The sequence below is a fragment of the Natrix helvetica genome (genome assembly GCF_964273705.1).
Source record: "Natrix helvetica genome assembly, chromosome: 11".
NCBI lineage: Eukaryota > Metazoa > Chordata > Lepidosauria > Squamata > Natricidae > Natrix > Natrix helvetica.
In genome coordinates, this window is record NC_138562.1 from 12,648,875 (window position 1) to 12,662,555 (window position 13,681).

Genomic DNA, 13,681 nt, shown 5'->3' on the forward strand with positions numbered 1-13,681 from the left:
CCTCCTAACTAACCCAATTTGTGGAAATGGTAAATTCTTTGGCCAACTCATTTATGGCCTTGAGGGGGGAGGAGGGGAAGCTAATCAATCTAAATCCAAAGGAAACAGCTCCCCCGTGGCGATACTCTCCGCGAACCCTCGCACCCCACCTCCCATGCGTCTCCTTCTACTACAAACCCCATGCGCCTCCCGCCTTCCACCCCAAGCGAGAGCCAAGCGCTCCCGCTGTTCGGCGCCTGCGCCTTCCGCCCGGCAGAGGTCGCTGCGTGGCGCGTTCCCCAGTCACCCACCCACCGCCGGGCGGAAGCGGCGGCGCTCTGGCCGCCCTCCGGCCCTTGCGCTCGTCTGTTCCCTTCCTCCCTTCTTCTGCGGGCTGCGCGTCGCCGAAGGTCGCCGCCGAGTCGGGAGCGCGCGCGGTGGGGAGGGAGTGGGGGGGGCAGCGCAGCCCCCCGGGAACGAGCATCCCCCGCCCCGCCACGGGGCCTAGCCGCCTCCATGGACGCTCTGGCGACCCCCGCCCCCGGGAAGAGGACCCTCGCCGTATCCTTAGCCCAGCTGGTTGGGGGGGGGGGAATCAGTTATGGGGGGGGGTCTGTGAGGTGCTGGTTGGGGGGGTATCTAAAGGGGGGGCAGGCTCTGTCCTTGTCCTGGGAAGGGCAGCTAGAGGGGGAGCCCCCCCTCCTTAAAATCAGTCCCTCTTGGCTTTGTCGTCGTCGTCCCCCCATTTAAGGATTTGGGGGAGGGGCACAGGAGTGGGGGGGAGGAGGCCCTGCTGTTCTTGCAGCCCCCCAGGAATGGGGGATGATGTTCAGGGCCAAATGGTGTGGAAGATTGCCCTGTTTGCTTCCTCCCAAAGTACTTCCTCTTGAAACCCAGTGGACGGTTGGGCAGGGGATGATGGGTCCCCACTTTCCTGTGGACTGGACAGGGGACAGTGGTCACCCTCCTTCCTTGCAGTCTGGGCAGGGGATGATGGGCACCCTGCTTTCCTGCGGGCTAGGGAGGGGACGATGGGCACCCTGCTTTCCTGTGGAGTGGGTAATGGGCACCCTTCTTTTTTGCGGGCTGGGGAGGGGACGATGGGCACCCTGCTTTCCTGCAGGCTGGGCAGTGGATGATGGATATCCTCCTTTCCTCTTCCTTTTTTCCCCCAGGCCAGTTTCCTGGGTCATTTGGGTGGCCTGTCCAGGAGGGACTTGCCAGCATCTGAACCCCCGTGGTATTAAGGCTAGGGTAAGGGTGCCAGAATCGCCTTCCCAGGCCCAAATTTGCTTGCCGAGGAGCAGCTCGGAGCCTTCGAAGCCTTTGCCAGGTTCCTGCTGTTGTTGTCCTCCTCCTCCTCCTTCCAGCAGGCTAATTGAGATGCAAACGGTGTGTGGTCCTTGCTGCTGCTGATCCGGGAGGGGAATCCTTGCGATGGAGGGCAAAGCAAAACACCTGGGCTCTGCCACTCAGAACTTTAGTGTTTTCAGCCCAGTTCTTAAAAGGCTTGTTTGAGAGAGCTGTTCTCACTGTAGGACAGGGATGGGTACCGAATCAAAGGGTTATCTAGTCAGCTGTTGGTCTGGTGAATGTATAGAAAGATATTGATCAGCATCTGGATCTCTTTAGACCTCTCAAAATCATGTGTATCTCTTCCGAGGAGGTTCTAGGATTTTTCTGATCCACTCCGGCTCTTTTATCTGTTGTCTTCTCTTTCTTGTACTTTCCTCATCCCTTCTATTCTGTTTCTATCTATCTATCTATATGTCTATGTCTGTTTGTCTATCTCTATGTCTATCATCTATCCATCTATTCTATCATCTATATATATCTCTCTCTGTCATCTCTATCAATCTCTCTATGTCATCTACCAAACTATCTATTTACCTGTTTCTGTTTCTGTCTGTCCATCATCTATCGATCTAACATCTATGTATCGATCTATCTCTCATCTAGCTCAGTAGTCACCAACCGGTGGTCCGGGCGAAAATGTTGGTGGTCTGCAGAAAAATTATTTGCATTTGTTATGTTGCACTAAATACTATTTATCTTTTTTAAAAAATTGTATTCGTGGTCCACGGGATTTGAAATTATGAATTTGGTGGTCCCTGGGGTTCAAAAGGTTGGTGACCCGTGATCTAGCTATCCATATACGTATCTACCAGTATCTATACCTACCTACCATCTATCTATCTATCTATCTATCTATCTATCTATTTATCATCTATCTATCTATCTATCTATTTACTTTTTTCTAGTCCATTTTCCCAAAATCACAATCCACAAAGTATGTGAGCCACAGAGCATATCTCCATATTCAGCAGTTTTGTTTCTATACTCTTGGATGCCATAGGCAGTCAGTCGAGAAAGCTTTTTTTTTTCTTCCCCTGCAGGTAGATGAGTTTCTCAGGAAACACCTGGCTGGGAAATTGCTGTTGGAAAATGAACTGGACTTAAAACAGGGGGAAAAAACCACGGTTCTCCTGCTGGTAGATTAGTACCCAGCGGGTCTTAGTTCAAAGCGTAGAAGTCAGAAACCAACGTATTTAGTTTCACCCCGTAACCACACTGCTTTCAGAACTGATGGGGGCGCAGTGTTTTTCAACCACTATACGCTTTCTTCTTCTTCTTTTTTCCAGGTCAAATCTTTTGGCTTGTACCTCTTTTGGCTTGTACCTCTCTCGCTCTCCCTGTTAAGGAACATTTTGTGAAATGTTCTTCCTTAAGGAGCTTGCGGTGGGAGGGGAGGGGGGAAGCTGGCACAGCAAGGCTCTGAAGTTTATCCTCTTTCAGAGGTTGAATAAGATGGAGAGAGGAGAACAGAATCGGATACGGAGATTCTGCCGGTTGGAAATCACAATAGCGCTTAGACTTGTATACCGCTTCGTAGTGCTTTTACACCCCCTTCTAAGCAGTTTACAGAGTCAGCGCATTGCCCCCCAAACAATCTGGCTCCTCATTTTACCCACCTCGGAAGGATGGAAGGCTGAGTCAAGCTTCAGTCAGGATTGAACTGCTGGCAGTGGGCAGAGTTAGGCTACAATATTGCATTTTAACCACTGGGAGAGAAAGAAGGAAGGAAGGGCAATAGCAATAGGACTTAGACTTATATACCGCTTCACAGTGCTTTACATACCTCTCTAAGTGGTTTGCAGAGTCAACCTATTGCCCCCAGCACTCTGGGTCCTCATTTTATCGACCTTGGAAGGATGGAAAGCTGAGCCAGCTTTGAACCGGTCAGGATCGAACTGCTGACAGTCGGTAGAGTTAGCCTGCAATACTGCATTCTAACCACTGTGCCACTGGGATTCCTAATAGCAATAGCACTTATACACCACTTCGTAGTGCTTTTACACCCCCTCTAAGCAGTTTACAGAGTCAGCCTATTTGCCCCCCAAACAATTTGGGTCCTCATTTTACCCACCTCGGAAGGATGGAAGGCTGAGTCAATCTTGACCCTGGTGAGATTCGAACTGCCAAACTGCAGCTAGCAGTCCAGTCGGTTGAAGTAGCCTGTAGTACTTCACTCCTTGCTTTTGGCTCTTCCTTTTTCCTTAACTGGTCTTCAGGGCGTGGAGGTGAACGCAGGTCAGCAAACGCCGTGTGAGTTGAGCCTGGTCCAACGTGGCGGAGAATACAAGTAAGTCCCCAGCGAAGGGTGAACATTTCTGTCGCCACTGCTTACATCTCTGTAGGCAGATCCTTGCCCTGGTAGCCTATGGCAGTATTTCCAACCTTGGCACATTTTAAAACGTGGGGACTTCAATTCCCAGAATTCCCCAGCCAGCATGTCGCCCCCATTTGCACTACAGAAAATCACGGTGTAGTCTCTTGTGTTTGGACAAATGCTGTAACGCCATTCCCATTTGCGTATGTCTGCGTGTGTGTGTGAATCATTCCACCTGTAGTATTTTTGCCTGGAAGGGCAAAACGAAGAATGCTTGCACGCTTCCCTCAGTTTCCTTCCTGTGCCTCTTAACTTTATCACTTTTTTTTTTTAAATTGCAGGTTGGTTATAAGCTCCCAGGGGACAGACCCCCCTATTCAAGAACACATTCCAGTCAACAGCCGTTTTAAATGCGTGCAAGGTATTCAAAGTCTCTCTTCTTTCTGGTTTGATGACTCATGGTTTCCTGCAAGCCAGGAAAGGTCCGTGTCAAAATCAAAACCACAAACAGAATCTGGACCCTAGCAACCAGAGATCCTAGCCAGAGTTTCCTGTGCCAATGGAAACATAGCAGGGAGTCCCCCTGGCTTGGTTAATGAACTGATAGCGCTAGTCTCAAAGGTGTTTTTCCAAGCGGCAGGCTGGACTTTCTAGTGTTTCTTGGAAGAGGTTTCACTGCTCATCCAAGAAGCTTCTTCAGAGCTGAGAGCAGAAGAAGCTTCTGAGAGAAGCTGAAGAAGCTTCTCGGGTGAGAAGCAAAACGTCTTCAGAGAAAAAGGAGAAAGTCCAGTCGCCTCTTGAAAAAGCACCTTTGGGACATGACCTGAATGACTGAGAATCTCCATAGACATTTAGTGACGGCCTTGGTGTTTTTGTAAATGAAACTAACTCTATTTCTATTTATTTATATATATATTTATCAGCACAAATACCATACATAAACACACACACACACACACACACACACACACACACACATATACATATATATATATATATATATATATGTGTGTGTGTGTGTGTGTGTGTTGTATTTGTGCTGATAAATAAATAAAGGGAGACTAGTATAGATCTATTTCAAGCTATTTAGCTCTCATCAGCTAGCCATACCCTTACTGGGATTCGAACCTGGGCTGTATTACATATTAAGCAGGAGTCTTAGCCACTAAGCCACAGGCTCTCCTTCTTATCAGCTGAGCCAGGGAAATAGGTATGTATTTGTGTTACAACCCCTGGTATGCCCAAATATGGAAATATAACGTCCAATATAAATATATATATATATATGGCCGTGTATGTGTGTGTTCCAGCATAACTCTGGAACGCCTCGAGCAATTTCAACCAAACTTGGTACACAGGTGACTTATTCTCTGGAAACAAATACCGTGGGGGTAAGACACCCCTAACACCCTCTCGGTGTGTGTGTTCTGTTAAGATACAGCCTGTTGTGCCTTCAAATGGCTTCTACTGTACTGCTGTAAAATGGCTTCTATTGTGCAGCGCATTGGAGTTGCCAAGGTAACGGCTTCTTGGTACTCCACAACGGGCCTTCCTCTCGTAAGAGGGAAAATCCAACATTATATATTACATTTGGTTCGGACATTTTCCCCCTATAAATAAATACCTGGGCAACGCCGGGTTATCGGCTAGTTACCTATAAAACACAATCCAGGTGCTGAGCTCTTGCAAACCAGGAGCATCTTCAAGTTTTTTGTCAAGCTGGTCCCCAACCACTTGTGTTCCCCCCTTAGTTAGCCCAGGTGAAAAAATTCCTATGATATCTTTGCCTTTTGCAGTTTTCTGATTCTTGATTGTTGTTTTTTCCTTCCAGAGGCCGAAGAAACTTTGCTGATCGACATAGCCGCAAATTGTGAGTCGTCCTGCCTCAGAAAATGGTGTCAGAAATAGACTTCCCTGAAAGCTGATGTGTTCTCTTTCCCCCTTGACTCATTGTCCTGCCCGTCTCTCTTTTCTGCATTTTTCTGCTGCCTGGCTAGAGGTTTTCTGGGAAAAGTGGAATATTTGGCCATTGTTCTATTGCTCTGTCTGGGTACCATAGAGAGAACCAAAAGTGCAGTATAAAATTCAGCAAGGATGGGTTGAAACTAGGAAGCAGGCATCCGGTGTGATTATATAGATATAACTCTGTTTACTTTCAATCCAGGAAGAGACTTAAGAGTGTGTGCTATTTTTTTTTTTAATTTCAAGAAATTAAAAGATATTTGCTCCTGGGGAGGAAAGCTATGGCAAATCTAGACAGCGTACTAAAAAGCAGAGACATCACCCTGCCAACAAAAGAGCGTATAGTCAAGGCTATGGTTTTCCCAGTTGCAATGTGTGGCTGTGAATGATGGACCATAAGGAAGGCTGAGCACCAAAGAATGGAGGCCTTTGAACTCTGGTGCTGGAGAAGACTCCTGCGAGTCCCTTGGACTGCAAAGTGATCAAACTGGTCAGCCCTAGAGGAGATCAACCCTGACTGCTCTTTGGAAGGCCAGATCCTGAAGAGGAAACTCAAACACTTTGGCCACCTAATGAGAAGGAATAGGCGGAAGAAAGAGCATTAGGTGCCTTGAGTTATTTATAAAAACAACAAGAGGCAGGATAAAAATATATAAAACCTCAAAACTGCGGTTGTTTCTGAAGATTCCTGCAAGTGTAAACTCTGAATTCCAGAGAGAGATCTGTTTATGCAGCTTAGCCAACTCCCAGTCTAATTCTCAATCTCCCAAAGGTGCTTTTTCAGGAGGCAACTGGATTTTCTTGTTTTCCTGTTGAAGACATTTCGCTTCATTCCTCCAGGCCTTCCTGTCCTCTACCATCCTCTGGAGTCCATTTAAGCTCATGCCTGCTGCTTCAGTGACTCCATCCAGCCACCTCGTTCTCTGTCGTCCCCTTCTTCTTTTGCCCTCAATCTTTCCCAGCATGTGGCTCTTCTCCAGGGAGTCCTTCCTTCTCATTAGGTGGCCAAAGTATTTGAGTTTCCTCTTCAGGATCTGGCCTTCTAAAGAGCAGTCAGGGTTGATCTCCTCTAGGACTGACCGGTTGGATCGCCTTGCAGTCCAAGGGACTCACAGAAATCTCCAGCACCATAGTTCAAAGGCCTCAATTCTTTGGCGGTCAGCATTCCTTATGGTCCAACTTTACAGCCACACATTGCAACGGGGAAAACCATAGCCTTGACTATACGCCCTTTTGTTGGCAGGGTGATGTCTCTGCTTTTTAGTATGCTGTCTATATTTGCCATAGCTTTCCTCCCCAGGAGCAAGCATCTTTTAATTTCTTGGCTGCAGTCCCCATCTGCCGTGATTTTGGAGCCCAGGAAAATAAAATCTGTCACTACCTCCATTTCTTCCCCATCTATTTGCCAGGAATTGAGACAGCCGGATGCCATGATCTTAGTTTTCTTAATGTTGAGTTTCAAGCCAACTTTTGCACTCTCCTCCTTCACCCGCATCAAGAGGCTCTTTAGTTCCTCTTCTCTTTCTGCCATTAGAGTGATATCATCTCTCTAGCTAGTCATACCCAAAAACTTTTACGCGATCTGCAGAATGGCCGACTCATCCGAAGCCAGAAACTCTGGATTTCTGTCTTCTCAAAAGGCTCCTTTCTGTTATACCAAAAGGAAGAAGAAGCCATTGGCTTTTTTTGGTGGTTGTAGTTGTTTTTAACCTCGGAGTGGAAAAGGGCAGGCAGTGAAGCCTGATGTCCAGTTTGGTTTATTTTTTTTTAAAGCAGTTAATATTGCAGATAATAGTTTCTATTTTAGTTTGCATGCCTCTGCAAAGTCTGCCTCACTCAGGCGTCGGCACGGCGGAAACTGTGATAAAATTGCAAATTCTGGTCGGGGTGGAGATTGGTGTCTTATCTCGCTCTTGGCTGAGGAGCTCTGAAAGGATCCCTCTCTCCCTCTAAAGCCGGAATGTAAAAAAAAAAAAAAAGAGCATCCTACGGACCACAGTGGGGGGAGGGGATTTTGAGAATGTAAGGATCTGAAGGGCTCAGTAGCTAAGACGCTGAGCTGGTTGATCAGAAAGGTTGGCAGTTCGGCGGTTCGAATCCCTAGCACTGCGTAACAGAGTGAGCTCCCATTACTTGTCCCAGCTTCTGCCAACCTAGCAGTTCGAAAGCAGGTAAAAAATGCAAGTGGAAAAATAGGAACCACCTTTGGTGGGAAGGTAACAGCGTTCCGTGTGCCTTTGGCGTTGAATCATGCCGGCCACATGACCACGGAGACGTCTTTGGACAGCGCTGGCTCTTCCGCTTTGAAACGGAAATGAGCACCGCCCCCTTGAGTCGGGAACGACTAGCACGTATGTGCAAGGGGAACCTTTTCCTTTAGGGCAGTGGTTCTCAACCTGTGGGTCGGGACCCCTTTGGGGGTCGAATGACCCTTTCACAGGGGTCGCCTAAGACCATCGGAAAACACATATTTTCGATGGTCTTAGCAACCAAGACACCAATTTGATGGTTGGGGGTCACCACAATATGAGGAACTGTATTAAAGGATCGTGGCATTGGGAAGATTGAGACCCACTGCTTTAGGGGATCCGAAAGGGGTGTTGCAGAACTCATTTTGCTGCTTTTGGGGAGGGGGGGACTCTAAAAAAAAGCGTTTAACCTCACCAACCATCAGAGAAGCATCTGAGCCACTGCCTGTTGCATTCGTTTGTTTGACAGGATGGCATTAGTCTATAAGCAGCAAGGAAGGGAAAGGCAGTAGATTAAATCTCTCCAGACCTGTTTTGCACATACCTTTCCTTATATGTCAGGAGCTAACCTCATTTGACTTCCTTAAATAATGTTTTGGTATTATTTGATGCAGAAAATCTCATTTTCCCCTCCCTCCCATTCTTCTTCTTTTTTTTAAACCGTTCTTTGGAACTTACTCATTAAGCAAGTAAAGTGCTTCCCAAGGTCACGTGTGTATTATCGTACATGACAGTTAGTAAAATGACAATTAAATGAACAAGCAGCCCTTCTGCTTATCTCTTAGTGGGGGGTGGGGGAGGGAGCAAGGCAAGCTATTAAACCCTGGTTCAAGGAGTATTCTGTATATTGATTTATTGCAAAGCTGGTGAGCATAGTTCCTGGATTGTACTAGTGGGGAAGGTAAAGCAACTTTGAGATTTTGCTGGTTAATTCAAACTGTGAACTTAGGCAAAAGGATTGTTTCATTCTTGACCAGAAATTATTTGACATCCATCCCTCCCTCCCTCCCTCCCTTCCTTCCTTCCTTCCTTCCTTCCTTCCTTCCTTCCTTCCTCCCATTTTGTATGCCCTAGTTAGCAATACAATGTTACCAGAGAAGGTAAAGATAAAGGTTCCCCTAGCGCAAATGTGTTAGTCGTTCCCAACTCTAGGGGGCGGTGCTCATCTCCGTTTTAAAGACAAAGAGCCAGCGCTGTCCGAAGACGCCTCCGTGGTCATGTGGCCAGCATGACTAAATGCCGAAGGCACACGGAACGCTGTTACCTTCCCACCAAGCTGGTCCCTATTTTTCTACTTGCATTTTTACGTGCTTTCGAACTGCTAGGTTGGCAGAAGGTGGGACAAGTCACGGGAGCTAGGGATTCGAACCACCAAACTGCCAATCTTTCTGATCGACAAGCTCAGCGTCTTAGCCACTGAGCCTCCTCGTTCCTTACCGGAGAAGAAGCTTTGCAAAATTAAGATAGGGATACCTGAGCCTTTGCACCCAAGTAGACCTACCATAGACACCTATCCTAAAATATATCTTAATTCATATGTTCCATTCAGGATCTTCCACAACTTTTTTTTTATAATGAAAGTTAGACATCCTTATGGTACCCATGTTTCCTCTTAACGTCGCTTTCTTCTTTCGTTTAGCATGATATACAATATATGTTTGGATTTCCAGGTCAGGCAGTTTTTAGGCGCAGCGGGGTCAATGTCTAATCCCGGTATAGTTTCTTTTCTTTTTCCCCCAGTCATGCGTTTTCCAGAGCGACGGATCAGCGCATATCCTGCTCCTCGGTGTTCTGATCTCCAAGGGCAGCCCCAAAGCCGCTCCCGATTTTGAGCGAAGCTGGTGCTTCCCCCAAAAAACTACTGCGGCTTCCTTTTCCTTTGCTGTCTTTTAACAACCCCACCCCCATTCTATCCTTTTAAAGTAAATTGCGATCGGCTAACGTCCGTTCCCGGACTTTTATCGGCCTTGACGGCTGTTTCCTGAACATGTGCTTCTCTTGTGTTTGGCTTCAAAGCTGGTTGCAAGATCCGTCTGCAGGGCGATGGCACCGCAGAGCGTCTGTTTGAAATTGCCGATGAGGAGCGATGCTTGGAATTCCTTGCCGAGGTGCTAAGAGTCCAGAAAGGTGATGCTGCTTCCGGTTCCTTGTGATGTCATTAATGAAACCTCGGTGAGGGATGACCAGAGCTGGAGGTAACACAGGTGTCTCTTTCTTCCAGCATCCTCAAAAACCCCTTTACCTGAATCTGCGGACCCTGCCTCCTGGCAAAAAGTGAAAGGCCTCTCGGGGCCCGTGGAGCCTCTTCCTGCAGGTAAAGATCTACCTGTCTTGCACGCTTCCCCCCCTCCTGTGCTTCCCCCCCTCCTGTTCGTTTTTAACAAATGCGTCTGGAATTCAGAAATTGCTCTCGCTTCCTGAAGAGAGGTAGCCTTGGGTTTCCAGAGCCTCCCTGGAATAGCCTGGAAGTCCTCTGGATGTCTGAGAGTCAACTCCCAGAATTTCCCCAGTTATCAAGGACACGGTTGAGGCCCACCAGCAGCAGATTCAGACAGTGAGGAAGTTGGGGAGGAACAGCGACGAGTCCTGGAGTCTGGGGAAGGCTCTGATGAGGGCTCTGCGTTGGAGGCAGAGAGGGGGCCCGAGCCGTCCCACAGCTATCAGCTGCCTTCAGAGTCAGACATCAGTGAGGCAGAAGAACAGCTGGAGCCTGTTCCCAGTGGGCGCATGCACAGAGTTGCCAGATGAAGGGAACAGCTAAAGAACAGAGGTCGACTTGGGAGTAAGGCCACAGGTGGACGATGAATGGCCCCTCCCAGAGGGAATAAAAGAGGAGTGAAGGAGGAGTGGAGTTTGCATTAGAAAATTAATTCACTTAATTGGTTCGTGACTCTCCGAGGCTCCTTGCCAAGTTCTGCAGATATCGGCCTGGCAGCTCTCCAAGCCAGATAAGGTCTGTGACCGTAAATCCTCCCTTGAAAGACTTTGCTGGATGTGAATGAGCAGAATTCACAGTCAATTAATAAAAGGGGTTTTGATGAGGACAAGGAGTTGGCTTCAGGCTCTTAGGAAGCCTCAGTTGGAACAGATACACTGAGAATTCTGGAAGAGGAAATTGTAGTTGGAAAAATCTGGGCCGCACCCAGGAGGAAGTTATTAGGTGGCAATGGTGCTGGGAGGGGTGGGGGGAGGAATAGAAAATCACCTTTATAAAATGGTGAAAGTTTATAAAGATTACTGCAAATAGAAACAGCACATTATTTCTGCATAGCAAGGAAGATAAAGGAGGAATAGTTAACTTAATTACTTTATTTAAAGAGGAAAATTCGTTCTTTGGAAATTCACTTCCGGGATTTGTGCTTGCTTGTGAAGGGAAAAAAAATGTGAAACTTTGATCTGGGTTATGTTGATTAGGAAGATTTGATGTTATAGAAATGGCTAGTTATATATTAATGTGTCAAAGCAAAAAGGCTGGAGCATGTCGATCTTGTACTGAGCTAGGAAGAGGGTTTTTTTTTTTTTTCGTATTTTCAAACTGCTAGGTTGGAAGAAGCTGGGACAGGTAACGGGAGCTCGCTCCATCACGCGGCGCTAGGGATTCGAACCGCCGAATTGCCGACCTTTCTGATCGACAAGCTCAGCCATCTTAGCTACTGAGCCCCCACCGCTTTAACAAACTCTTAGTTGTCCTTATTTCTTCCATCCTGCTGTTGAACTTCCTGGAAGGCTTCTGGGGGCTAATTTTGATTTCTCCCTCCCTCCCCCTCCCCCGCTTTGCCTTTAGGCCTTCTGGGGTTCGAGGATAATTTCAGCGCCATGAGCCTGGAGAAGAAAAGGAACCTGCAGAACCAGCAGATGACTGCCCACCGAGAGCCCCCACCTCCCCCCCAGCCTCCCAGCCGGTCGTAAGTCGTCTCAGAGATGGGCGCCCCGGGTTCAGCCTCAGAGGGGCGGCTTGACTCCATGCCCCGTCTCCTCTTTAGATGCCCCCGCGAGAAGGAGAGCGCCAACAAGGAGCCCCCCAAAGGCAGCAACACCATGCGCACCTTCTTTGCGCCGTCCTCCCCCACCGCCACGCAATCCGGGCAGAGGGAAGGGCTCATCAAGCACTACGTCCTTAAGCGGGAGAAAGAGTACGTCAACATCCGGAACTTCAGGTGAGGGCTGCTGCGCCAAAGGCCACCTGGGAGGTTGGCCTTGGAGGAAAGTGGGCCCCCACTTCGGCTTCCAACATCGCCGAAGGAAAGATGGAGGGTGGGGACAGGAGTGAGACACACCCACACACCCACGAAACTTGATTCAGATAACAGATTCACAGAGTTGGAAGGGATCTTGTAAGTCGCCTAGTCTAACCCACCCACCTGCCGCCCAAACGGGAGACCCTACACCCGTGATGGCGAACCTACACGCAAGCCTTGGCCCCGGCTCACCTCCGCTGCGCATGCACGCACGCCTCCCACCTGCCAGTTGGTTTTCAGGTCTCTGCTGGGCATGCTGGGGGGGCCCTCATGCGGGGGATGTGCGTGCATGCGCAGGGGGTCACATGCGGGGGGGGGGAGTCGCATGCGTAGGGGGACGGGGCACGTTGCATTATGGGTTGTGAATCCGGAGGTGCCAGCTTCCCATTTGTGTTGCTGCTGATCTACCCTGCCTTTTCGCTTTTGAGGAGGCATCTTCCTTGATTTTGGGCTCATGATCTCTGACCCTCAACCCTTCCGCTCCCTTCTGTATGTTGCAGGTTTTTTATCGGGACGTGGAATGTCAACGGGCAATCGCCAGACGGGGGTTTGGAGCCTTGGCTGATCTCAGACCCGGAGCCTCCAGACATATATTGTGTGGGGTGAGATCCCCAGAGGGACCAGAGCCTTATTAGGACCATTCTTGCTTTCTCTTTGCCACCATGCTGGTCCGGTTTCTGGTTTTGTTCCATGTTTTTGTTTTTTTGGAATAGTAGAATAGGGGAGGGTAGAATAGAATAGAATAGAATAGAATAGATATTAGAATGAAAGAATAGAATAGAAAAGATATTAGAATGAAAGAATAGAGTAGGGTAGGGTAGGGTAGGGTAGGATAGAATAGAATAGATATTAGAATGAAAGGATAGAATAGAATAGATATTAGAATGAAAGGATAGAATAGAATAGATATTAGAATGAAAGGATAGAATAGAATAGATATTAGAATGAAAGAATAGAGTAGGGTAGGGTAAGGTAAGGTAGAATTAGAGTAGGGTGGGGTACAATAGGGCAGGGTAGGAGAGAATAGAGTAGATACTAGAATGAAAGAATAGAATAGAATAGAAAAGATATTAGAATGAAAGAACAGAATAGATATTAGAATGAAAGAATAGGGTATAGTAGCGTAGGGTAAGGTAGAATAGGGTAGGGTAGGAGAGAATAGAATAGAATGAAAGAATAGAGTACGGTAGGGTAGGGTAGGGTAGAATAGATATTAGAATGAAAGAATAGAATAGATATTAGAATAAAAGAATAGAGTAGACTAGGGTAGGGTAGAATTGAATTGAATTCTTTATTAGCCAAGTGTGATTGGACACACAAGGAATTTGTCCTTGGTGCAGATGCTCTCAGTGTACATAAAAAGACAAGATACGTTTGTCGCGACTCGTAAGGTACAACACTTAATGATAGTCACAGGGTACAAATAAGCAGTCAGGAAACAGTCAATGTCAATATAAATCATAAGGATACAAGCAACAAAGTTACAGTCATAAGTGGGAGGAGATGGGCGATCGGAACGAAGAGAAGATTAATAGTATAGTAATGCAGCCTTAGTGAATGGCTTGACAGTGGTGAGGGAATTA

The 13,681-nt window shown here is 47.6% G+C and overlaps 1 protein-coding gene across 3 annotated transcripts in view; it reads left to right on the top strand.

Moving 5' to 3' along the window:
* The first annotated feature begins 333 nt into the window (after window positions 1–333).
* Window positions 334–13,681, top strand: part of OCRL (OCRL inositol polyphosphate-5-phosphatase) — a 29,376-nt gene continuing 16,028 nt past the window's right edge. For 2 of the 3 annotated variants that reach the window (XM_081964092.1, XM_081964093.1), the window contains exons 1-9: window positions 336–540; window positions 3,552–3,622; window positions 3,991–4,070; window positions 5,481–5,519; window positions 9,877–9,987; window positions 10,082–10,174; window positions 11,645–11,765; window positions 11,844–12,017; window positions 12,599–12,700. In XM_081964092.1, the coding sequence (XP_081820218.1) occupies window positions 496–540; window positions 3,552–3,622; window positions 3,991–4,070; window positions 5,481–5,519; window positions 9,877–9,987; window positions 10,082–10,174; window positions 11,645–11,765; window positions 11,844–12,017; window positions 12,599–12,700 (836 nt within the window). In that variant the 5' untranslated portion in view covers window positions 336–495. Of the gene's footprint in view, window positions 541–3,551; window positions 3,623–3,990; window positions 4,071–5,480; window positions 5,520–9,876; window positions 9,988–10,081; window positions 10,175–11,644; window positions 11,766–11,843; window positions 12,018–12,598; window positions 12,701–13,681 lie in introns of all 3 variants that reach the window. The other variant, XM_081964094.1, reaches the window with a different exon arrangement.